The sequence below is a fragment of the Lacerta agilis genome, chromosome 17, assembly GCF_009819535.1.
Source record: "Lacerta agilis isolate rLacAgi1 chromosome 17, rLacAgi1.pri, whole genome shotgun sequence".
NCBI lineage: Eukaryota > Metazoa > Chordata > Lepidosauria > Squamata > Lacertidae > Lacerta > Lacerta agilis.
The window spans coordinates 32907511-32934102 of record NC_046328.1 but is presented as its reverse complement, the minus strand read 5'-3'; the positions used below and the strand labels follow the sequence as shown (position 1 = coordinate 32934102).

At 50.1% G+C, this 26592-nt stretch overlaps 1 protein-coding gene across 5 annotated transcripts in view; it reads right to left on the bottom strand.

The window, feature by feature from the left end:
* INTS3 (integrator complex subunit 3) overlaps nucleotides 1-26592 on the bottom strand; it is an 82143-nt gene that overhangs the window by 50997 nt on the left and 4554 nt on the right. For 4 of the 5 annotated variants that reach the window (XM_033174538.1, XM_033174537.1, XM_033174540.1 and 1 more), the window contains exons 2-6: nucleotides 13366-13449; nucleotides 11764-11847; nucleotides 4747-4860; nucleotides 3868-3952; nucleotides 574-640 (exon numbers count right to left, since the gene is read on the bottom strand). In XM_033174538.1, the coding sequence (XP_033030429.1) occupies nucleotides 574-640; nucleotides 3868-3952; nucleotides 4747-4860; nucleotides 11764-11847; nucleotides 13366-13449 (434 nt within the window). Of the gene's footprint in view, nucleotides 1-573; nucleotides 641-3867; nucleotides 3953-4746; nucleotides 4861-5433; nucleotides 5535-11763; nucleotides 11848-13365; nucleotides 13450-26592 lie in introns of those variants that run through there. The other variant, XM_033174541.1, reaches the window with a different exon arrangement.

Sequence of the window (26592 nt, the reverse complement as noted above, 5' to 3'; positions counted from 1 at the left end):
ATGAGCAATTTCAAAGAGACATTGCAGCTACAACACACACCATCCTAAGAGAGGGAACTGCGCACTGAAATATTATGACAGATGCACTCGGGATGCATCCGTGCAAAGAAAAAGGAGCAGCAGAGAAGGCACGGAGTGGGCAGCCGAGACTCGGCATAAACAAAGCCAGATCAGCCTCGGTGACCCAAGCCTGTTGCAGCAGGTGTCTGGAGAATGTGGCTGGGTTCGTACCAAGGCAATAAATATTCATCTCTCCTAGCAATAAGGTCCAGCAGAAAGCCATGCCCTGTTAATTGCGCGGTCTCTATGCAAGGCTGCTTCGGGGCTCTCTTCATCTTGGTCACAGGGAAAGTGAGGAATGATCAGCCCTGGCAAGACTTCAGAGTCCACACCGGACAAGGTGAGACACGGCTGAGCCCAGCCCTTGAAAGGCAACACAATGCCACCAGCCAGGCAGTCCACCTGAACAAGCCTTCGGAGCAAGTCTAGGCAAGCGCCGTCCGTTTGCTCCACTGTGAGCAAGCAATGACCCCTGTGGCCAACAGCGATGGCCAACTAACCAGGCATACATACCTCTGCTCAGTAAGCATATCAAGGATGTTTTCCGCCAGCCAGATATTCTTCGCCGTTACGTCTCCGCCTGCAAAGACACAAACAGGTGACGAGAAGGTTGGGAGGGAGCCGGTTCAGAGTGTGGGACGCACTTTCCTCCAGCATCAGGTTTGCATCAAACTGCCCCAATTCCTTTCAGTTAATCAAACTTTTTGTTGCGGTCGTTTTTGCCCTGTACACCGATATACCCACCCACCCTAGGAGAACCCCGTCCTCCTTTGCTCAACGGGATAGCTCAGGCACTTTCTGGAAACCAATGACCAAACGGACATTGGAAGAACCGTTCCGGATCAGGCCAAAGGCCCCTCACCTTCCAGCGTCCCCTTCTGATACCGGTCACTCAAGATTCTTCCAGGAAGGGCACAGGCAGAGCATGAAGGCAAGAGTCCTCCCTCACTGTAATCCATAAGGATGTAAAAAGAGCCTGCAGGATCAGGCCAATGGCCTGCCTAGTCCGGCATCCTGTTCTCGCAGTGGCCAGCCAGGTGTCCCTTCTCCCCCTAACTCAGCTCCCCCACCAGGTGTTATTGGGCTCCAATTTCCATCAGACCCCCAACCCAACCCACCCCTGGCATGGCTAAAGGCTAGGGATGATGTGGTCCAATAAGATCTGGAGGGCCGCAGCCCCCCCAAAAAAAACTCTAGACTAGGGGCACCCAAGGTCAGGCTGTCATGCAAGCTGGCTAATAAAGAGCCCCGAGGCTTGTAAATTCCTGGTTGCTGTGAGCGATTGCGGGACAAATTCCTTTCTCCACCAGAGCACTCTTTAAAAAGTCAGGCTGAGCCATTCTTGGATGCCTGTCCTTGAGAAGGGGAGCGCAGGGGGGGGGGGCTCAAAAGATGTAGTCATGGCAACTGAACCCTCATAAAAAGAAGGGGGGAAACCTTATCGGGGTGAGCGAGTGGCAGAGGTGCCTTAGGAAAAGAAGTTTCCCGTAAGTTAGAAGTCTGCATACACCTGCCAAGGGAGAAAGACAATAGTTTGCTGGTCCACTATGGTTTTGTCCTTCCTGCTCCCCCCCCCCAAGAAATAACTTTTAGAGCCTGTCCTTCAGGCAAGGGGGGGGGGAGCTGGCAAGCTCTGAGCTCATACAGGCCCAACTCCACATTGCAGATGCAGGTGATTAAAAACAACAACGAAATGACAGATTTTCCACTGCGGCAAATTCCTGATGTCAGCCCGGCACAAAAGTGTGCCAGAAGTTCTCGAGATCCCTATCAAGCCCATACCTGATTTGGTAGGGAAGGAACTGGTGGGGCAGGGAGATGAGGGTTGTTTGGCCAAGAGGCATCCTATTACAGTACTGCAATTTAATGAGAGATCCCTGATTGGCTGGGATGTGTGACCAGGATAGGGATGGGGGACCTGTTACCCTCCAGATGTTGCCAAACTACAAGTCCCGTCATCCCTAATCGTAGGCCATGCAAACTGGTGCTGATGGGAGTTATAGTCCAGCCGCAGCTGGAGGGCCCCTGGTTCCTTAATCCTGCTATATACAAACTCAGCTCTGGCGACGAGATTTCTTTATAGCTTTAAAAATGGAAGATAAATCCTATGTGCGTAATATTTACACACACTTTAATGTAAGGTGAAAAGGAAATCTTCCCAGAGTTATTGGGAGAGTTACTGCATCTTTTAAAAACAAAAACAGGTGTCCCATAATTGCATAAAAATGGTTTGGGGATAAATCTGTTTTATTAAATTGGACAATGTTCTATATCCGCAATGGCACATGAACAGGCAGCTGTATTACCAAACTCTTCCTTTTTTAAAAGGATATATAATTACAGAATAATGTTCCCGAGTAATGGTTGTTCTCTACAAAAATAAAATAAAAATACCCTAAACACACCAGGGATTTTTTAAATTGGGTGTAATTCAGAATAAAGAAACTCTGGGCCCGCTGCAATCTCTCTTTGAGAGAGCTGCTCCAATATACCTTGCTGCTAATTGAGCAACTCAAAAGGCAACCCTCCTGCCACTAGCCACCCCTCCCTCTCTCCTGGCCCTGGCTCCAGTTTTAAGGCGGCTTTACACAATTAAACCAGTGCTCTCTGTGTAGCTGTTGGCAACCTGGACCGTAGGCACCTCAGCTCGACATGAGGCGGTTCATTTTGAACATGCCAGCGTCACCATAGGCAAACACTGACTGCCACAATATGCTCCCTTCATTAGACACAGGCACCAGCAAAAATAACAGCTTAGGGATGGGGACAGGGGCAATGATGCTCAGGAGGCTGCTCAGAATGGCCTGGCGTCTGTTGATTGCTTGATGAGGACTGGGCACCTTAAGAAATGAAGAGTGACATTGGTCGCATCTAGCCCAACATCCTGTTCTCAAAGTGGTCAACCAGATGCCCCAATGGGAAGCCCCCAAGAGCTCTCCCCCTGCCGCAGTTTCCAGCAACTGGTATTCAGAACGCGGGTGGCGCTGTGGTCTAAACCACTGAGCCTCTTGGGCTTGCTGATCGGAAGGTCGGCTGCTCGAATCCCCGTGACGGGGTGAGCTCCTGTTGCTCTGTCCCAGCTCCTGCCAACCTAGCAGTTCAAAAGCATGCCAGTGCAAGTAGATAAATAGGTACCACTGCGGCGGGAAGGTAAACGGCGTTTCCGTGCACTCTGGCACTCGTCACGGTACTCCATGTGCCAGTAGCGGTTTAGTCATGCTGGACACATGACCCGGAAAACTGTCTGTGGACAAACGCCAGCTCCCTCGGTCTGAAAGTGAGATGAGCGCCACAACCCCATAGCCGCCTTTGACTGGACTTAACCGTCCAGGGGTCCTTTACCTTTACCTTTTTCCTTTTATTCAGAAGCATTGCTGCTTCTGCCAGAGCACAGCCATTTAGGCTAGCAGCCATCAATGCAGCCTTCCTCCACCTCCTATGGCAGGCATGTCCAACAGGTAGATTGTGATCTACCAGCAGATCACTGGATGTCTGCGGTAGATCACTGGTAGATCATTGGCTCCCCCCAAAGAAGCTGAACAACTGTGGCTCCCTTTAAAAAAGCTCAACATTTTACCTCCTCCCTGAAAAAACTCAACAACTTTGACCCAAACCCCCCAAAAATGGACCTTCTTCCTTCCTAAAAAAGCTCAACAACTTTGACCTAAACCCCCGAAAAAGGGGTAGATCACTGCCAGTTTTTAACTCTGTGAGTAGATCGCAGTCTCTTGGGAGTTGGCCACCCCTGTCCTGTGGGATGCTTTGTGGGGCCAGCTTCTCCAGTAATACTGCCCCCAACGCACTCACCTGCGATCTGCTTCATGAAAGTCATGCAGACGCCTTCGATGCCCAGAATCCCGCTCCGCACTATCTCCCGCACCAGCCAAACCAACTAAAGCATGGGAGAGAGAAGAGAATTCAGGGCTCCTTCAAACGACATGGACAAAGCCAGCCTCTCCCACCTCTTTGACGCCTTGTCCTGGCAGAAGAAAGGCACGGCACGCCAGCATTTGCGCCAGCCAAACGCTGGCGTGGCCCTAATGGCTCGCTGCTCAAAGAATATGGGTCCTTCGGAAGAGCCCGCGATCGGGATTATTTCCGCTCTATTTTTTATTTTTTTAAGCACAACATCCTGCAAGTTTCTAGTCCTTGTGGTTGTGGAGGGAACCCCAAACACCACTTTAAGTTATAGAACCGTGTCTATGTGGGGATTCCTGGGGTGAGCAGCAGGGGAGAAGGTTTGGATTACAAACACAGCCACCAAGCCCACCTACCACAAATTTCTGTTTCGTGCCCCGCCCCCAAGATTACAGCACCACACTTCCCTTGACTTTCCCCGTATGCCTCAGTGCACCGTTTCCATATAAAAATTCTAAATCTGGCACCAGGGTTTGGGAACAAGGGGCCAGAGGGTAGGAAGTACCCGCAACTGCATACCGCATTACGTATGCCCCTGAAACCCAGCTTTCAGATTTGCAGATCTGATACCGATTGCGGAATCTGGGTCTTCAGGTTGCAGAATTCAAAATGCCTTTGGCAGCGCTGCACTCAGGGCTTGAGGCAAACAGCGGGCTGATCACAGCTCCTGCTTCACCACGACCACCACCCCAGTTCTTTTAAGTACGGAGGCACACAGAGAAAAGAAAATGCACATAGGCAAGACGCAGCTCTTAGCACATAGCCCACCTGCGTACGGCACGTGTCCTGCAGCTTCAGGTACTTCTCCATCAGAATCTGGTTCATCTTGTTCAACACGGCACTCATTCCATCCCGGCTGACCAGCACCAGGTCCCGGTAACACTGTGGCCATGGAGGAAGGCAGGGGAGAGGTTAGAGAATGTGTCAGCTGAACAGAGTGCAGTGACAGCATATAACTTAAAAAGAAACTGCTCTGGGGTGGGTGGTGGGTGGCACACAGATTCTTTAAACAGTTCCCTGTGCAGTTGCAAAGTGCAGTTCCCTGGAGAGATGCTACTGGTCAGAGTGAACAGCACTGGGTTGAACGGACAACTGGCTTGACACATTGAAGGCAGATTCACATTACCCTGATCATCATCATCATAATGCAGGGGCCCTACAGCATCTTAGAAGGTCGACAATAGGAGAGCCAATGTGCTGTAGAACTGCAGCTCCCATTGGCTGGACTCCAGTGGGATTCTAGCTCCCATTGGCTGGACTCCAGCGGGAGTCTAGCTCCCATTGGCCGGACTCCAGTGAGACTTTAGTTCCCATCAGCCACAGCCAGCGCAGCCAATGGTCAGGGCTGATGGAAACTGCAGTCCACAAGAACCATGGGTTCTCCAGCCCTATTCCATCCCAAACAATCAGGGACCACATATTAAATGCGCTTATAGAGGTGTAATATTCTATTACCTAGAGCTGGGATGAAGAACCCGTAGCCGCCATCCAGGTGCTGTTTGACTCCAACTTCCATTTTCCCCAGCCTGCAAGGCCAATTGGTCAGGGGTGACGAGAGTTGTAGTCCACCAACATCTCTGGGAGGCCACAGGCTCTCCATTTGTGCTCTAACAACAGAAGGAGACAGTGCCTGAAGCCAAGGTGGTACATCGGGAATAGCCAGCACTGATTGCTTTGGGGGTGAGCTGCTCCCCGCCCCTGGCGACCAAAGGAGATGAATATACATATATATATATGCGCATCAGTAACCAGAAAGCAGCGAAAGGGGTCGCTGCTTCTATATGGCACCGCAAGCCCAACCAACTGACATATGAAAATAATTCCAGGCGACACATAATGCAGAACATACACGAAGAGTACAGCCAAGTGTGTCGGACGGTCGTAAATCAGCTGGGACTCGACTCGTCCAAAATGTACAAGCAGAGAATCTATTCCCCGTGTCCAAATTCTGCTCGCTTGTCAAGTTCCAAGAGAACAACCCCCACCCCACCCCACCCCACCCCCGGGACTCAATCTGCCAAAAGCTGGCAAGGAGATGCTTGCGGAAGAGGAGCCTGTGAATGGCCATGGGCGGTGTGGGAGAAGTTTTTGGGGGGTGCGGTGGAGGGATGTGGGGGAGAAAGGAGGCAATGGAAAGTGCTCAGAGGCTCCGATTTGGGAGGACTTCGAGCAGATCTGCTGATCATGACCCACCCCGGACCCTGCAACCAACATCCGAAGTCCTTCTCCATGGGCCCTCTGTAAGGGAGGTCTGGAGCGTGGTGACATGAAAACAGGGCCTTTTTGGTGGTGGCTCCCTGCCTTTGGAATGCTCTCTCCAGGGAGGCTTTCCCGGTGCCCTCACTGGCTACTTTCAGGAGCCTGGCAGTAACGCTGCTTTCATTCAGGTTTTTGGCCTTTATCTTCGAGAGTTTTAGATACTGCAACCCCTTTGTGGGGTATATCAGACAGCCTTTTTACATACATCCGTGTTTTGAGCTCTCGTTTCGTTTCAGTTTTGTATTGGTTTTAATGCTTGTGTTATATAGTAAAGGGACGCGGATGGTGCTGTGGGTTAAACCACAGAGCCTAGGGCTTGCCGATCAGAAGGTCGGCGGTTCGAATCCCCGCGCAGGGGTGAGCTCCCGTTGCTCAGTCCATGCTCTGCCCACCTAGCAGTTCGAAAGCACGTCAAAGTGCAAGTAGATAAATAGGGACCGCTCTGGCGGGGAGGTAAACGGCGTTTCCGTGCGCTGCTCTGGTTCGCCAGAAGCAGCTTTGTCATGCTGGCCACATGACCCGGATGCTGTACGCCGGCTCCCTTGGCCAGTAACGCGAGATGAGCGCCGCAACCCCAGAGTCAGACACGACTGGACCTCATGGTCAGGGGTCCCTTTACTTTTACCTTTATATAGTAAAATGAGTTTAAGTTTCATTTTTCAAAAGCAACTAGCAAGTTCAGTTAATAATAAAAATAATAACGAACAGTGAGGCTTCTTGCGAAGTTTTACAGTATTCAGACAAAAGCTGGGTGGGGTGGAAGGCAGCTGGCGTTTCTTGCCTGTCCCCTCTTGCCCTGTGAGGTTGGCAAAGGGAGGGAGGAACCAGGAAATCATCTGTTAACTCGCTTCTGCATGGATGTTAATTTGTGCTGCTAAATGTCACACCGCGGAGGCAAAGAGGGATGTGCTCTCCGCGTTCTCCCTCGGAGAGGCTAATGAGGCCCCTGAAAGCGCCCTTTCGATTGAACTCGCAAAGCACTCAGCAACCTCACGCTCGCAACAGGCGAAGTCTCTGGCTCGGCCTTCTGGCGCTTTCCAAATGTTAAAAGGCGCACTTGGCCGACGAGCAGGAAGGGTGAAATAACCCCTGACCTGGTGCCGCGTGGTACAATTGGGGCCAAGGCGCTTTGATGCCCTGGGCAGTTCTCCCAAACACACTAAATGGCATTTCGCAGAAGGCATTTCAGAGGGCAGGAGCAAGGCAGCGGTGAGGGCGAGGAAGGGATGTCACTGCAAAAGGGTCCAGTCCCACCAGGGCTGGGTAAAGCGCTCTGCCCATGTTTGAAGGTGCTCTTATCTCCTGTGTTTTGAAAGGACGGAGACACTAGTGCCGAGGCCCCAAGAATTTGGCCTCTTTTTTCTTTCCCTAGGAACTGATGGGGTTTATAAGGGATGCTCAGTTTGGGGTTTCTTATTATCACCAAATCTGCAAAAGGCTACATAAAAGCAGTGTTGTTCTGCGGCTGAATCTTGGCTCAAATTCTGGCCCCTTGCAACAAAACGGTGCTCCTGTTCAGCCAGCCCTTTCCCAGGATGTGCCATTCCATTCCAAGCCCAATCAAGTTTCTTATCCGTGTTACGATATTCACAAGTGTGACAAAATGCTGGTAAGTGTGGAGTGCTCCAGTTCAGGGTTCCAACCAGCAACGCCCTTTCACAGGATACTCCGTTCCAGCCCAATCCCAGGCAAATTCTCATCACTGTGATATCATACAATATTCATAGCGTTATACCTGCTACAAAATGTTGGCAACGTAAAGGGCTCCAGTTCATGGTTCCAACCTGGGAGGGCATTTGACAAACAGCGAGCAGGTGCCAAGAAGGACCTGTCGATGCCAGCTGGGCGCCGCCACCCACAGAGCCTCCCCTGCCAATCTTAAGGCCCAAGATGCTTGGCATATGACATATCACAAATGAGACAGCTGAAATAATAACACACCAAAGGGGGAGATGGGCAGAGGAAGAGGGGGGAGATGGAAGGGTACAGGAAAATGGTATGCATTTATTTCACTCACAGTGGGGAAGCTGTCCCCAACCTGGTGCCCTCCAGGCCTTTTGGCGTACGGCTCCCTTAGCCCCAGCCAGCAGTTGTAGCCCAAAACAACACCTAGAGGGCACCAGGTTGTGGAATGCTGAAGGAGGGTGCAGGACCCATAGGTAGAAGGGGAGGCGTCCATCAAATTAAGACCTGATCTAAGGCAACTTTTGGAACCTGTCCTCCTGAAAGGGATCTGGGGTGGCAGCAGAACCGGGGTGGCAATGCAGGGGAGGACTTCCTTATACTTGACAGTAAACCATTCTCTTTTTTTGCCTTAAACCCCCTGCCGCGAAACGCACCCAAGGAGCATCTAGCAACACGGCCCATGTCACTGACAGGGAAAGAGTCTGCAGCCTGATGAAAATGTGTCACGCCAATGAATAAATCAGCACCCGCCGGCAGAAAGCTCCGGAGATGGGCACAAGAGGCAAGCAGCAGGGAGATGTCAAGGAGACAGGAGGCTTTTAACTCTGGGTGAAAGATAAAAAGATGGAGGGGGGGGGAGAGAGCAGAAGGCCCTCCCTCCATACTTTGGGAAGGGAGCTTTAATTAAAAGCAAGAGCCAGCCGAGCGGAGGAGGCAGCCGCCTCGCAAACTCATCAGCTGGCTGTCACCCCAACGGCCCCCGACACAGCCAAGGGTCTCCTGCGCACAGCTGGACGGGCTTGGCACGCAGCTAATTTCCTGCACTCGGGGCTGCGAGGGGGGCCAGGAGAGGCATTCTTTGAGAGGCTTCGGAAGAGGGCGGCTGCTCGGCAGACCCAATCCATGTCCAGAGCAAGGAGGGCAAAAAAGGGGGTGCAGCTCGGCGGCACAGCATCTGCCTTGAGCCCAGAAGGTCCCAGGTTCAACAACCCCAATGGCATCCTCTGGGAGAGACCCCCTACCTGAAGCCCTGGAGAGCTGCTGCCAGTCAGCGTGGGCGACACTGAGCTGGAGAGGCCAAATTGTCTGACTTGCTAAAGGGCAGCTTCTCCTGAAGGCAGCCCTTTTTAGGGAAGTTTTTAATGTTTGATGTCTTTATCGTGTTTTTAATATTCTGTTGGGAGCCGCCCAGAGTGGCTGGGGAAACCCAGCCAGGTGGGCAGGGTATAAATAATACATTATTATTATTATTATTATTATTATTATTATTATTATTATTATTATTATTATTATTATATTTTTCTGTCCCTAAGGGAGTGCAGTGCCCCTTTTCTTAGCAGTAGAGGGGAGAAGCAGGAAGAGAACGGATTGGTGGATCAGGCCCAAGCCCACCTATGTGCAGCATCCTGCTCTCACAGTGGCCAACCGGAGGATAATAGTAATCTTAATAATAATAATAATAATAATAATAATAATAATAGTTTCAACAGCCTTATCTTCCAAGGTTGTGCCTAATCCTCTGTTCAAGCTGTTGGAATAGCTCAGTCGGCAGAACACAAGAGTCTTAATCTCAGGGTCGTGGGTTCAAGCCCCACGTTGGACGAAAGATTCCTGCACTGCAGGAGGTTGGACTATATCACGGCTCCCCAAACTTGGGTCTCCAGCTGTTTTTGGACTACAACTCGCATCATCCCTAGCTAGCAGGACCAGTGGTCAGGGATGATGGGGAGTTGGCAGTCCAAAAACAGCTGGAAACCCAAGTTTGGGAAACCCTGGGCTAAGATGATCCTTGCGGTCCCTTCCAATGCTACGGTTCTATGATTCTGAGTCCGTGGCCATCCCTATGACCAGATGCTGCCGCAGGAGTGACGGCCACCAACTTTGATGACTCTTTTGGTCAGCAGACTAGGGCAGGGAGCGGAGTCAAAACCAGTCTGACTGAGACATTAAATGCAGGAATTATACATCTACCTGCACAGAAATTAAAACATTTTGACTAATGGGCTTACCCCGCATAATCGTCCCTATCTCGGTTGCAGTGTCCCCAGGGAAGAGGGAACTGCACCTCTGGGAGAGGAATAGGGGGGGCTCTCCTAACCACTCTCAGCATCCTTAACAAACCACAGCTTCCAGGACTCTTTGCTGGGAAGCCGCGACTCTTCAGCGCAGTGCCCTAGTGTATTTGGTGCGGATGCGGATGGCTGGGGTCTTGCCAGTGCTGCTTCCAGCCATTGTCTAAGCCAGTGTTTCCAAAACTTGGGTCTTCAGCTGTTTTTTTTGGACTACAGCTCCCACCATCCCTGACCACTTGGTCCTGCTAGCTAGGGATGATAGGAGTTGTAGTCGGGGGAAGCAGCTGGAGACCCAAGTTCCAGAAAGCCTGGTCCAAGCATTTTTAGAATATTGTTTTTGGTTTTTTTAAAAAAAGGAGCGGATAGGAGGATCTGGGGCACAACCTAACCCCAGCCAGGCCCCTTCCCAGGGTGACCAAGAAGAAAGGTATATGCTGAAACCCAAACTTCAGCGGCACAGTGGCACCCAGGGGCGTTCTTAGCCCCTTGGCTGCCGGGGGCGGGAAGCCAAGAGACACCCCTGGGGGCGGGGCGGGCGTGCGTCATGACGTCATGACGCATGCGACGCCCCACCCCCGGGGGTGCCGGCGGCGGATTCAGGAGTTTTGCGGACTGCAAAGACTCCTGAAGAAGCCTCCGCCCGGCGGCAGCACCCCTTCTTGCCGCGGCTGCTCGTGCCTGCGGGAGCAGCCACTGCAAGAAGGGGTGCCGGCGGCGGATTCAGGAGTTTTTGCGGGCTGCAAAGACTCCTGAAGAAGCCTCCGCCCGGCAGCAGCAGCCCTTCTTGCCGCGGCTGCTCGTGCCTGCGGGAGCAGCCGCTGCAAGAAGGGGTGCTGGGCGGCGGATTCGGGAGTCTTTGCGGGCTTCAAAGACTCCCAAATCTGCCGCCCGGGCTCCCTTGGCGGAGCGCAAGTCGGGGCTGGCCCGCCCCTTGCCTCCATGCCGAGCTGCGCCGCTGGAAGGGGGGGCTATTTTCGGCGCTGCTGGGGCGGAGCCGCAGGGGCGGCCAGCGAGGGGGGGGTGACACCCCTCCTCGCTGGCCGCCTCTGCGGCTCCCCCCACCCCGGCAGTGCCGAAAATAACCTAAAAAAAGTATTCCCAAATTAATTTTTTTTAAAAAAAAAAAAGCCCAGTAGGCGGGGCTGGCCCCCCGATGTGTCACCCCAACAGGGGTGCTGCCCGGGGCCCCCCGCCCCCTCCTCCCCCCCCTGTGACGCCCCTGGTGGCACCGTCAGGGCAGCAGAAGGAGCAGCAGGGTTCCCAAATGCAACAGCAGGGCTGGGACTATCACTTTTGAAGGAAGTGAAACAAAACAAGGGACTCAGAGGCGGAAAAGTACCAATATTATCCCAATCCCATCTCCCACCTCTCCCTGCCTTCTGGGCACAGGGTTGCATCCATCTAAAATATCTACTCTTTGGGTAGGCCCATTGAAACCAATGGAGCTAAGTTAGTCGTGTCTGTTGAGTTCCATGGGTCTGCTCCGAGTAGGACTGGCACTGGATACAGCCCCCTAAGGCACTGCAGAGCGACAAACGAGGGCCCTTACCTTCTGCGCTTGAGCAGGCTCCGTGAGGATCAGCATGAAAAGTCCCAGGCATATCTCCTCGTGCTGAGGGGCTCCTTTGCACACCTGGAGGAGCAAGACCAGAAGGTTTATCTAACAGCAGGCCAAACCTCAGAGGGAAGGTGCGGGGAGAGGGAGGGAGGAAGTAATCTGTAGAGCAAGCAAGGACTCCCAAAGCAGCAACAATTTAAAATAAAACCAAGATGCTTTCGGAGTCCTTCCAAGCTGACGTCAATTAAGGATGCCTGGCAGCAAATTGATCGTTTTTATTTATTTTAATACATTTTTATTTGCTTTTCTGTTTTATCGTATCATCAACGCATACTGTGTTACAGTCAGATGCAGGATAATAAGAGGGGGAGGAAATAACATAAATATAAGGCTTTTGTATTTGAATAATAATTTATTTAACTCTCATAAACCTTAACTTTTACTCCCCTCCCATTCTTTCCTTGGTTTCCTATCTGCCATATTTTCAAATGTGTTTTCTTACTCCACTAAGTTGTTTTCATTACCTTACACTATCCCACTTTGCAACATCTGCCGCCGAGTATTTTTCGTCAGCCTGTTACACTTATTTTCTTGTTGTAATATTTTCCCATATACCGTATTTTCCGGCGTATAAGACGACTGGGCGTATAAGACAACTCCCAACTTCTCCAGTTAAAATATAGAGTTTGAGATATACTCGAGCGCAGATTCTCCACCCGGCGTATAAGATGACCCCCAACTTTTGAGAAGATTTTCCTGGATTAAAAAGTAGTTTTATACGCCAGAATATACAGTAATCTATATATGTATTGTCCTGCCTTCTTTCAAATTCTTACCATCTTTATTTCTTAATCTGTTTGTCATGCTGGCAAAGTTCTACATATACTCTCGTATTTTAAGGTGCAAATCGTTTATTTTACTCAAAGAAGTTGCAAACTGGAAATATTGTGGCGGCGGTACAAAAAAAAAGGAGAAATTAAAAACAGAACGGAAAGCTAAAACAGTTAAGAGCACATTAAATCCATCTGTCAAAGGAGCAGGAACAATATTCAACCCTGAAAATAGTCCGGCTGATTTTTTATTTTTTAAAATAAAAAGCCTTAAGGAGGCTCCATAAAGAGCTTCTCTGCAAAGAGCTTCCCCAATGGGAATCCTGCAAGCAGGACCCGAGTGCAACAGCGGCACTGCCTGCTTGCGATTCCCAACAGCTGGTATTCAGAAGCACATCACAGTGGAAGAGGAACACAGCCATTGCGGCTGAAAGCAACGGAAGGCCTTCTCCTCCACCACGAACTTGTCTGATCTGCTAAGAACACAAGAGGCCTGCAGCTGCATCGGGTCAATGGCCCATCTAGTCCAGCATCCTGTTCTCACAGGTTCTCCCCAGTTGCAAGACCTGAGCACAGCAGCAGCAGCAGCTCTGCCCACTCTTGATTCCTGGCAACTCGTAGCCAGACGCAGCCTCCCTTCGACAGCAGAGGCAGAGAACAGCCATCGAGGTTAGTAAATGCACCCATCAGCCCCTCTTGGCTACAAGAGGCAGTGCTTTTGCAGCGACCTTCTGCAAGGCGACTCCAGCTCTGAGATACTCACGTGAGCATTCAGGGCGTCGTTGGCTTCCCTCTCGGAGACCCCGCCGGTCAGCGATGTTACGGTGCCCATGCATCTTTCGAGCCTCTGAAACGGATAGAGGAAAAAATGGGTGAAAGGTGTTGAAAAGCGTGAATGGAGAGGCCCAGGGGTTGACCAATAGCTTGTCATCCCAGGTGAGTGGGGGTGGGGGGAGAACAGCAGGGGCGGTGTGAACAGCCCAGGCTTACAGACGGCTACTTCTGCTCACCTGGGGCGAGCAAAAATGAGTCTCCAAGCAACCAGACAGGGAAGTTTCATCCAAAGTTAGTTCTTTTAGGCTGCTACAAATGATGAACACACTTGTGGCTTTTTAATGTTTATGTTTTTTCAAGTATAAGGGAAGGGGTTAAAGGGAAAATAAGAAGTCCTAGGCACACCCCATGGGAACAACTGCAAGAGATATTCAATAAAAATACTTATTACCCCTAAAACGCATGTTAAATAAGAGCATCTGTCCATAGCCTTCCTTGAGTTATTGTTATCATCATCATCATCATCATTATTAATTAAATCTGCATACTGCCCTTCATCTGAAGCTCACAGGGCACTTCACGACATAAAAATACAAAACGAGAACACAAAATACATTATAAAACAAAAGCAAACCACAAACTCCCCTCTGTGGGGACCCACAGAACGGTTCTAGAGAAACACTTCTGCCTGGTGCCTAAAGATACGGGGAGAGCATTCCACAAATGGGGAGCCCATACAGATAAGGCCCTGTTCTCGTTTTACCACGATTCAGTCCTCTTGTGGAGGAGATAGACAAAGATCTCAGGTGATGATCACAGGGTCGGGGGGGGGGGTTGTTGCATATGGGGAGACGTGGTCCTTGAGCTGTTGTGGTCCTGAGCCGCTTAAGGCTTCGTATGTCAGAACCAGCACTTGATTTGGGTCTGGAAACTAACTGTCATCCAGTGCATTTGGACCAGGATTGGCATTTGCCACGGTGAGCAACCTGGCTGATGAATTCTGCACTGGCTGAAGTTTCCAAACTGTCTTCAGATGTAGTAATCTAGCCTAGAGGTTACCAGAGCAAAGAAAACAGAAGTTAAAACAATCCCTCGCCAGATAAGTGTGCAGCTGGGCCACCAGCTGAAGCTCATGGAGGGCACCCAACACCACTGAGGCCACCTGAGTCTCAAGCAACAGCAAAGGATCCTGGCTACGTACCCCCTCTTTCAATGGAAGCGTAACCCTTTCAGTGGGGCTACCTTTGAAGGTGACCCAGAAACTGCAATTAATCCAGAACGCGACAGCTAGACAAGTGACTGGGAGCGGCCGCCGGGACCACATAACACCGCTCCTGAGAGATCTGCATTGGCTCCCAGTACGTTTCCGAGCACAATTCAAAGTGTTGGTTCTGACCTTTAAAGCCCTAAATGGCCTCGGTCCTGCATACCTGAAGGAGCGTCTCCACCCCCATCGTTCAGCTCGGACACTGAGATCCAGCGCCGAGGGCCTTCTGCCGGTTCCCTCACTGCAAGAAGCAAAGCTACAGGGAACCAGGCAGAGGGGCTTCTCGGTAGTGGCGCCCGCCCTGTGGAATGCCCTCCCATCAGAGGGCGTTGGAATAACATTCCCTACCTGACATTCAGAAAATATCTGAAGGCAGCCCTGTTTAGGGAAGTTTATAATCTCTGATATTTTAAATGTATTTTAATATTTGATGGAAGCCACCCAGAGTGGCTGGGGAGACCCGGCCAGATGGGCGGGGTACAAATAAAAAATTATTATTATTATTATTATTATTATTATTATTATTATTATTATTATTACCACATCAAGAGCAGGCAAGCTCCCATCCATGCGGTCTAGGGAACCACCCACTAACTGTGCCTCAGTTTTATCTGGAACATGGCTGTCAACTTTCCCTTTTTTGCGGGAAATTCCCTTATTCCAGTGCCGTTTCCCATTGCAAAAAAAGGGGAAAGTTGACCGCTATGGCTGTTTCCCAATGCAAAAAAAAAAGGAAGGTTGACAGCTCTGATCTGGAATGAGCTTCAGTTTGTTGGCTCTCATCCAGCCCATTACCGAGGCAAGACACTGGTCCAGCACGTCCACTGCCTCACCTGCAGATGTAAAGGAGAAGTAGAGTATGTGTGTCATCAGCGTATTGCTGATGACAACATACTCCAAAGCTCAGCAGTTTCATGTGGATGTTAAACAGCACAGGAGATAAAACTGAACCCCACAATGAAAGCTCCACAGGGCTGAAGAACACTCCCCAAGCATCACCCTCTGGAAACGACCATCCAATAGGGCTGGAATCACCGTAAAGCGGGGCCACACACCCCTAACTTGGACAGCCTCCCCAGAAATATACCACGGTCAATGAATGCTATTGGCAGCTGCTGAGATGTCAAGGAGAATAAACCTACATTTCCCCTGTCTCTCTCCCGACAGAGGTCATCATACAGAGCGACCAAAGCAGCTTCTGTGCCAAAACCAGGCCTAAACCCCAACTGAAATGGATCTAAAAAATCAGTTTCACCCTAGAGTGCCTGGATCACCTGCTCAAGAATCTTGCCCAAGAAGGCGAGATTGGCAACTGGTCGGTAATTACTTAGATTTTCTGAATCCAGGGAGGGCTTCTTAAGGACTAAACAAGATTTTTTAAAAAAAATCCTTCCAGTAGCACCTTAGAGATCAACCCAGATGCCAACTTTGCTGCCACATACACCCGGACAACACCATTACTGGCCCCAACAACATCAAACATACTATCTCAGGCCTATGTAATTGCTCATCTTCTAACATTGTGTATGCCGTCAAATGCCAACAGTGCCCTTCAGCTCTCTATATTGGACAAACAGGCCAAACCCTACGCCAATGGACCGTATAGTTAAAGCTATGGTTTTCCCAGTAGTGATGTATGGAAGTGAGAGCTGGACCACAAAGAAGGCTGATCGCCGAAGAATTGATGCTTTTGAATTATGGTGCTGGAGGAGACTCTTGAGAGTCCCGTGGACTGCAAGAAGATCAAACCTATGCATACTGAAGGAAATCAGCCCTGAGTGCTCCCTGGAAGGACAGATCCTGAAGTTGAGGCTCCAATACTTTGGCCACCTCATGAGAAGAGAAGACTCCCTGGAAAAGACCCTGATGTTGGGAAAGATGGAGGGCACAAGGAGAAGGGGAATGACAGAGGACGAGATGGTTGGGCAGTGTTCTCGAAGCTACCAACATGAGTCTGACCAAACTGCGGGAGGCAGTGGAAGACAGGAGTGCCTGGCATGCTCTGGTCCATGGGCTCACAAAGAGTCCGACACGACTAAACAACAACAACAAGGTGCTACTGGAAGGAATTTTTTTATCTTGTTTTGACCATGGCAGACCAACACGGCTACCTACCTGTTCTTAAGGACTGGTCTTCTTGTTACCTCCTCCAAGCCGGGAGGGGACCACCTCCTCAGGCAAGGAGGAATTAATCCTGTCCCTGGCCCAGCCAGCTATCCCTTCCCTGCTGGTTTTTATCAGCCAAAAGGGGTGAGAGTTCAGAGCGCAAGCGGTCGCCCTGACCAACTGAAGCACCTTGTCCACATCCTGAGCCTTACCAATCGAAACTCACTCAACAGGACCAGACAGTGCTTGAGACGCCTCTTGAGATTCATCTGCTGAAATAGCAGGGTCAAGGTCCCGGTGGACGCAAGCAATTTTACCCTCAAAGTGCTTCGCAAACAAGTCAAAGCCTTTAGAGGCCCCGCACCACCCGGAAAAGCTCTGCCAGACGGCACAACGGGGATGCAACGGAGGCAGCTAAGTATGCCTTACTTGCTGCCTTGACTGCCACTAGGTAGGCTCGATGGTGAGCCCTTGCCAGTGTTCGACCAGAGTTTTTCTCCAATCGTGTTCAAGCAGCCTCCCAGCTTGTTTCCTCACCCTGAGCTCTGGAGTATACCAGGGAGCCAAGTGGGCTCCACAAAGAAAGAGAAGGTGCTGGGGGGGGGGGGTTGTGTCAACAGCATGAACCATCCATATGTTCCACAAGTCAGCCAGGGCTTTCAAAGCAGCATCAGTCATATCAGCCGAGAAATCACCCAGGGCCGTCTGGAAACCCAACGGCTCCATCAGCCTCGGAGGGCGGGCCATTGGTTCCCCAACTCTGCAAAGGGAGAAAGGTGTTCAGAGCCAGAATCTCAACAGGAAGTGATCTGACCATGGCAAGGGACTGATGCAAATATCCCACCTTCAGATCACCTTCTTCCTGCCCAGCCTAGAAAACAAGCTCCAGAGCATGGGTAGGCAAACTAAGGCCCGGGGGCCGAATCCGGCCCAATCGCCTTCTCAATCCAGCCTGTGGACGGTCCAGGAATCAGAGTGTTTTTACATGAGTAGAATGTGTCCTTTTATTTAAAATGCATCTCTGGGTTATTTGTGGGGCCTGCCTGGTGTTCGTACATGAGTAGAATGTGTGCTTTTATTTAAAATGTATCTCTGGGTTATTTGTGGGGCATAGGAATTCGTTCATTTTTTCCCCCTTCAAATTATAGTCTGGCCCACCACAAGGTCTGAGGGACAGTGGACCGGCCCCCTGCTGAAAAAGTTTGCTGACCCCTCCTCCAGAGTGTGACCTGCCACATGCGCTGAGTTGATGACGTGTTGGGATAGCCCCATAGTTGTCACGGCTGCCATGAAGTCCTGAGCCACCCCGGAGCTAACTGCTTTGGCATGGATCTTGGAAGCCCCCCAACACCAGCAGTCTGGGAGTCCTCAACACCGGCTGTCAGCTCAGGCAGGCAGTAAACCAGCAGAATCCCCAATCTGCGCTGGCTACCCAACACCAGGAACGAACACTCTGGACTCAGCTGGGCAGAGAGCCTGCAGAATCTGTATAGGGCTGAAGCGACTACAGTCCCTTAGTTTGCCCACTGAAACGAATTCCCATAATATGCTGCCCAGGAATGGACGCAGTATTCGAGGTGGGAACTGACCAAGGCAGAAGAGAGTAGTACTATTATTTTCCTTGCTCTGGAGACTCTACTTCTTCTGTTGATGCAGCCTAGAAATGCAATGGCTTTTTTTGCTCCCTGGGATGAGGAGGAAGCGACTCTAGTTTTCCCGGCCCTTGAGATGGAAGAAAGTCTGGGCAAAGAGCTGATGGAGTTGATTGAAAAATTAAGCGAGTTGGCATGGCGATCCCCGGAAAAAGAAGCGTTCCTCGGTGGTGGCAGCCCGAGAACGGCTAGGAATGTTATATCCAGCCCCCGAGGTGTGAGCTCGGGAGCGATGGTCAAGAAATCAAGATATTTACAAATAGAAGAATGCAGCATTGAATGGGAGAAGCCGAGAGATGAACAGTGTATCCTGATGCTCGATGCAAGGATGGTTGGGGACGGTGTCTGGTTCTGTGCCTGGCTCTGTAGACGTATAAGAAAAGAGGACAATCTGAGGAGCGGTTCCGGTGAAAGATGGAGAAGGACATTGGACAGAGGGGGGATAGGGTGAATTATATTAAGTATAAAATATAAATGCTTTGTTATGGTAATCTGAAATCGGAGGGTTAAGACATTAAGTTTATTTTAATTTTTAATAAGAAAATGGATATTTTGAAATTTTTTGATATTAGCAGCAGTTTAAGGGAAGAAGAAAAGTTTAGATTTAATATAAGATTAATTTGTTAAGATCCAAAGAATTGTTATTAAGATTGTTGTTTAAGGTTTGAATTTTATTAAGTGAACAAAATTTTTAGAGAAAGGATGTTATTAAAGTAGAATACGGATATAAAACCGAAGGAGAGAGGGTGGGGGAAGTCAACTGTCAAGATTTGGAACTAGAATATTTTCTTAAGTGTGTAAACAAGAAGAATTGTATTTGTGTTTGTATTTGATTTATATATGTAGGTGTGGGTGCGGGTTTATGTTTTGTTATGAAAATGCCAATAAATTCTTATTTAAAAAAAGAGAGAGAGAGAATCAAGCCAGTTTCTCTATTGGGGGGGGGGGTTGACAGAGAAAACACCACGTGCATGCCCAGAGCTAGAGACACATGTCATTTGTCACCCGCGTGTCTGTGTTGGGAATGGGGGGGCGGTGTTAGCAAATCCAAGGCCTTACCCCATAGATCTTTTTCCTGCTGCTGGAACGGGCTCATCAAAGCGCCCTTTGATGTCCCTAAGTTGTGACAGCTGAAACGAGAGAGGACACCCAAAGTCCCTGCCATCTCCTCCTCGGAGGCCCCAGGGGCCGCTGTAGTTTCAATGTGGCCCCTCCTCCGAGTCACACTTCCTAACATCCAGAGGAGGCTTTCATCCTTTTGAAGGGGGAACGGAAAATTCTCACCAGGGACAGGAGTGCTGCCGGCTTTGTTGAAAAGGAGCAGCGAGCAACTCCTCGCCTCCTGCCCCAGCTGGCCAGCCTGCACACACACACACACACACAGGCCCATTAATAATTGCAGAGAGTGTGCCCTGCATGTCATGCAAGGGGTAAGGGGCGGCCCACAGGGTGACACCCCCCTCTGCGTGAGTGATGGTCTTCACAAGCTTTTAAGTCGCTTCTATGTCCTATCTCGCCGCAATAGCGGTGCGCGACAAGGGAATGTTTTTTTGCAAAAAAAGACCAGGAGGAACTAAGAAACACGAAACCTGATGCCACACCTCTGGAAGGAGAACCTAGCCAGCCTGCCGTGGATTTGTCTAACCTTCCCTTAAAGCAGGGGTCCCCAAACTAAGTCCCGGGGCCGGATGTGGCCCAATCGCCTTCTGAATGTGGCATACGGACGGTCCGGGAATCAGCGTGTTTTTACATGAGTAGAATGTGTCCTTTTATTTAAAATGCATCTCTGGGTTATTTGTGGGGCCTGCCTGGTGTTTTTACATGAGTAGAATGTGTGCTTTTTATTTAAAATGCATCTCTTGGTTATTTGTGGGGCATAGGAATTTGTTCATATTTTTCTTCAAAATATAGTCCGGCCCCCCACAAGGTCTGAGGAACAGTGGACCGGCCCCCTGCTGAAAAGGTTTGCTGACCCCTGCCTTAAAGCCTCACAAATTAGCAGACATCCTGTGGCAGCGAATCCCACAGATTAGTTATGGACTGTGTGTAGAAGGTCTTTTTGTAATCTGCTGACACTCAGCTGCTGGTGCTATGAGAGAGAGAGAGAGGAATGAACTTTTCCCTATCAACTTTCTCCATGCGGTGTATTAATTTTATAAGCTTCTATCATGTGACATACGCATTGTTTTGAATGTAGGATTGCAAGGAGAACCCTGCAGCTGGAGTCAGCCAAAGGCCCATCTAGTCCCAGCATCCTGTTGTCACAGTGGCCAACCAAGTGCTGTGATGGAAAGACTGCAAGCAACACCCAAGTTATCCTCACCTGTGATTGGTACTGAAAGGCATACTGCCTCCGACAGGGGAGGAAAAGAAAAGCCACTGTGGCAGAAAACTCTGATCTAGTCTGGCATCCTGTTCTCACAGTGGCGAGCCGGACATCCCTCGGGAAGCCTGCAGAGAGTTCCCTGGGAAGAGGGAATGATTTTTAAACCATTGTGAATTGTAGGTCTGGGAGGGGTGAATAGGGGTCTTGTAACAACTCTCAGCGCACTTAACTACAGCTCCCAGAATTCCTTAAGGGAAGCCACAACTGTTGAAAGTGGTATCATCACAGCACTTTAAAATGGATGGTCTGAATGCAGCCTAGGTTCCGCTCAGTTGACCCATTGAAATGAATGAGCATGACTAACTTAGGTCTATCTATTTCAATGAAGTCACGTCCATTCATTTCAGTGAACCTATCCACACCGAGTAGAACAATGGTCACAGTCACACCGTGGATTTTAAGTGCCATGATACCATTTTAAACAGCCATGGTCTCGCCCAAAGAATTATGGAAGGTGCAGTTTGTTAAGGGTGCTGAAAGGAGACCCCTGTTCCTCTCCCAGAGCTACAGTTCCCATAGTTCCCTGTGAAGAGGGATTGACTGTTAAACCACTCTGAGAACTGTAGCTCTGGAGGGGGAATAAGGGTCTCGTAACAACTCTTGACAAACTACAGCTCCCAGAATTCCTTGGGCGGACCTGTGACGGTTTATAAAGTGGTGCTTTATCTGCAGGGGGTCAATGTGGCCTATGACTCCTCCTGATGCTGGCCGCTGGGGGCTGCAGCCCCACAACTCCTGGAGGGCTGGAGCTTCCCTGATCCTTACGCTTTCTCCGGTCAGCACGCACACACGGCAAGCCTTTGGTGGTCTCCATGCCTCCACACACACACACACACACCCCAGCTGTGCAAAGGGGAATGCCTCCTTGGTGGCGTTTCAAGGTTCCATCCCTCTGAAGTTCAAAGAGCCTTGACGTTTCCATCTATCTCCACAAGCCAGCCCAAGGCCAAGCCGGCATCCGCTTTGGAAAGCTGCGCTGAGATTCTGGAGGTGGCGTTTATGCCCCTTGAGTCAGGGCCAGGAGAATTCCAGGGGGAGAGAAAGAGAGCGAGAGAGAGAGATAAACCACCCCACCCCACCCCTTTGAAGACCACCGTTTTGATCACTCCACACCACGCTGCAGAGTTTCAAGGAGCCTTTGGGCCACGGCTGTTTCAGAGGCATCCGTTTTTCATTCGCACCGAGTTATTAATGCACCGAGTCCAGGAAGGTCAAGAAGAGACCAGAGCTTCCTTGAGTCTTGTCACCCAAAGGAAGCGATAGGCAAGAGTGGATAACTGGGGAAAGGCTGCAGCTGGGTGGGCAGAGCAAATGGTTTGCATGCAGAGCCTCCCAGGACCAGCCGACGGCAGTTCCAAACCCGGCTGGGAGAGACCCGTGTCCAAAACCCTGGAGAGCCACTGCTAGCCAGTGCAGGAAGTACTGAGCTAGATGGACCAACAGTCTGATTCAACATAAGGCAGCTTTCTATGTGCTACCAGCAACCTTTTTCAGCCATGGGCCGGTCCACCGTCCCTCAGACCTTGTGGGGGGCTGGACTATATTTTGAAAAAAATATATATGAATGAATTCCTATGCCCCATAAATAACCCAGAGATACATTTTAAATAAAAGCACACATTCTACTTATGTAAAAACACGCTGATTCCCAGACCATCCTCAGTCCAGATTGAGAAGGTGATTGGGCCGCATCTGGCCCACGGGCCTTAGGTTGCCTACCCCTGTGCTAGACCCTTCCATAGTTAGAGGGTGAGAGAATGTGAGCTGATGTGGAAAGACAGCCTCTGGGCCACCTCCTCCGAACCATTCCATCATCACAGGTCTCTAGCCTGGGGAGGCTGCCAGGACAGCCGGATTCTGCAAACAAGAACCACCTTCCTGGATCAGACCATAGAATCATAGAATCATAGAGTTGGAAGAGACCACAAGGGCCATCCAGTCCAACCCCCTGCCAACCAGAGGCCCATCTAGTCCAGCATTCAGTTCCCACCAACCACACCTCTCCGGGAAGCCCACAAGTAGGACATCATAACCATCACTATCAAATTTCTTATACCCCGCACATAGGACTGGGTTGCCCCAGAAACTCTGGATGGCTTCCAACAAAAATACAGGAAAATACAGGGGGGAAAGGAAAAAGAGTAACAACAACCTCATACATTGAAAGCCTCCCAAAACAGGGCTGCCTTCCGATTATCTACAAAAAATTATATAACTCTTTGACATCTGCTGGTAGGACATTCCACAGGGTGGGTGTGACTACCAATAAAGCCATCTGCCTGGTTCCCTGTAAGTTCACTTCTCGCAGTGAGGGAACTGCCAGAAGGCCCTCGGAGCTGGACCTCAGTGCCCGGGCTGAACGATGGGGGTGGAGACCCTCCTTCAGGTATACTGGGCTGCTTGGGGCTTTAAAGGGCAGCACCAACACTTTGAATTTTGCATCCTGGATTAGTAGTCGTTTCCGAGTCACCTTCAAAGGTAGCCCCACGTAGAGCGCATTGCAATAGTCCAAGCAGGAGATAACCAGAGCATGCACCACTCTGGTGAGACAGTCTGCGGGCAGGTAGGGTCTCAGCCTGCGTACCAGATGGAGCTGATAAACAGCTGCCCTGGACACAGAGTTGACCTGTGCCTCCATGGACAGCTGTGAGTCCCAAATGACCCCCAGGCTGTGCACCTAGTCCTTCAGGGGCACAGTTACCCCATTCAGGTCTAGGGAATCCCCCACACCCGCCCGCCCCCTGTCCCCCAGAAACAATCCTACTGTCTTGTCAGGATTCAGTCTCAATCCATTGACTGCCACCCACCTCCCAACTGCCTCCAGACACCCACACAGGATGTTCACTACCTTCACTGGTTCCAATTTATATGAGAAACAGAGCTGGGTATCATCCACATCTTGATGAATACCCAGCCCAAACCCCCTGGTGGTCTCTCCCAGTGGTTTCATACAGATGTTTAAATGCATGGGGGAGAGGACGGAGCCCTGAGGCAACCCACAAGGGGTCTGAAAACTCATCCCCTGACACCACTTTTTGGACACAGCCCAGGAGAAAGGAGCAGAACCATTGTATAACAGTGCCCCAATGTGCTGTGGGGCTGAAGAGGGCAGGTGTCCAAGGCCGTTCGTTTCAGCACGCTGAACAGAACCACCACACTCAGGCTCCCGTGAGCTAATCTCTGAGTCCCAGACTCAAAACATTTGTTCTGGCAAACCGGCCTCCACTTAACGTCACCGTTTGTGACATTCAGTTGGCACAGTAGTTAGTAACACACACGCCCCTTACTTGGCGACACCACCAGCCTGAGCCCACCCACCCTAAATGATACGCCCACCCCCAAATCAAGATCTCACAGGTGCAACGAATCACTTGCTGAGGCCTGGTACTCTACACGGAAGAAAGTCATGGTGCTGACATGGCCCTTTCTGGCCTAACCTACTTCGCAAGGTCGCTGTACACACAAGCCAGCCTTGCAGTTAAGTCCGGGACATTTATGAGCAAACGGACACCTAGCCGTCGCGGGAAAGCAACAGCAGAGGTTCTGGCAAATTAAGTGGCTTGAATTGCATCATTTTCCACATTTGTCAATCTTGTTACTATTTTAGGAACGAAATGTGTTGTAGTGCACCCTGATGTTTTTTTGTGTATTTTTTTAAGTAACAAAAAATAATTCAGGACCATGAGACAAACAATTCTCCCTCTCCAAAAGGTTGTGCAATACTTTTTTAAAAACAAAAACCTTTCTTAAACAGCAATACTGCAGTAAGAGCCCTGCAGGATCAGACCAAAGGCCCATCTAGTCCGGAATCCTGTTCTGACAGTGGCTAAGCAAAGACCTAAGCTCAAGAGCAACTCTCTCCTGCGGTTTCTAGCCACTGGTATCGAGAAGCACAAGCCTCTAGCTGTGGAGACAGAGCATATTTATCCTGGCTAGTAGCCACTGACAGCCTTATCTTCCATGAATTTATCTAATCCTCTTTTAAAGTGGCTGGGGAAACCCAGCCAGATGGGCAGGGTATCAATAAATAATAATAATAATAATTCAATTTCCTATTTCCCTAAATATATAATAGGGAAGGGCTGTAGCTCAGTGTCAGAGCACCTGCTTTGAATGCAGAAGGTTCCAGCTTCAAGCCCCAGCATCTTCAGAGAGAGCCGAGAGACAGACCCTGTTATGAAACCCCTGGAGAGCAGCTGCCAGTCTGCATAGACCAGGGGTCAGCAAACTTTTTCAGTAGGGGGCCAGTCCACTGTCCCTCAGACCTTGTGAGGGGGCCGGACTATATTTTTGGGGGGGGAATGAACGAATTCCTATGCCCCACAAATAACCCAGCGATCCATTTTAAATAAAAGGACACATTCTACTCATGTAAAAACACGCTGATTCCCAGACCGTCTGTGGGGCAGATTTAGAAGGCAATTGGGCCACACCCGGCCCCCAGGCCTTAGTTTGGGGACCCCTGGCATAGACCGTTCTCAGCGAAATGGACTAATGGTCTGACCCTGTAATAAGGCATCTTCCCACGTTCCTCCTCCAATAACTTGTGCCCAGTGTTAGAAACTCAGGTATATAAGCTAAGCTCCAAATGGCACCTTCAACCTATGAAGGCCTAGGAACCAATTTTCTTCCAGTGGAGTTTATTCTTATTCTTACTATTAAAGGTAAAGGTAAAGGGACCCCTGACCATTAGGTCCAGTCGTGGACGACTCTGGGGTTGCGGCGCTCATCTCGCTTTACTGGCCGAGGGAGCCGGCGTACAGCTTCCAGGTCATGTGGCCAGCATGACTAAGCCGCTTCTGGTGAAACACAGCAGCACACAGAAATGCCGTTTACCTTCCTGCCAGAGCAGTACCTATTTATCTACTTGCACTTTGACATGCTTTTGAACTGCCAGGTTGGCAGGAGCAGGGACCGAGCAATGGGAGCTTACCCCGTCGCGGGGATTCGAACCGCCGACCTTTTGATCGGCAAGCCCTAGACTCTGTGGTTTAACCTACAGTGCCACCCGTGTTCCCCCCATTCTTATTATTAACTTCATTTATATACCGCTTTCTATTTTAAAGGGGGGGACCTCAAAACGGTTTTACAACACATTGAAACACCGAATAAAACTATCCAGCATAAAACTAATTCAGGCGTCAAGAAAAGTATTTCAGATCCTTCCCTATGTGACATTTTGATTTCCCCATATTTATTTTCCTACTGGATTTTTCCATGTATAAGACTAGGTCCCCCCCCCAAAAAAGGCTTAAAATTGGGGCTTGTCTTATACACAGGTAGTGCTGAGGGGTGTTTTCTTAATTTGGAGTCCCCCAAAATAGGGGACTTCTTATACATGGGGGCGTCTTATACACAGAAAAATATGGCACTTCATTTGTACAGCTGCCCCATAGCATAAGGACTCTAGGAAGCCAGTATGGTGTAATGGTTAGAGTGTCGGACTAGAATCTGGGAGGCCAGGGTTCAAATACCCACTCAGCCATGAAGCTCATTGGGTGACCATGCTGTTACAGCCTCCTTTTTACCTACCTTGCAGGGTTGTTGTAGGGATTAACTACTGGGGGGTGAACCATGGGTGGTAGATCAATGCAACAAACAATCTCTCCTCCTCACCAGTTTAAGAAAGCTGGGGGGGCCAGCCAGATGGAGATGTCAGTTGCCAACCTGGCACCCAGAGATCTCCATGTGGTTGCAACTGGACCTGCGCCTGTCGCAAAATGAGCCTGGCTGATTTCTAAAACTGCTTGTGACACCGCCAAGATCAACTGCAGTCTACGGGGGGGGGGGGCGCTCAAGGCACCT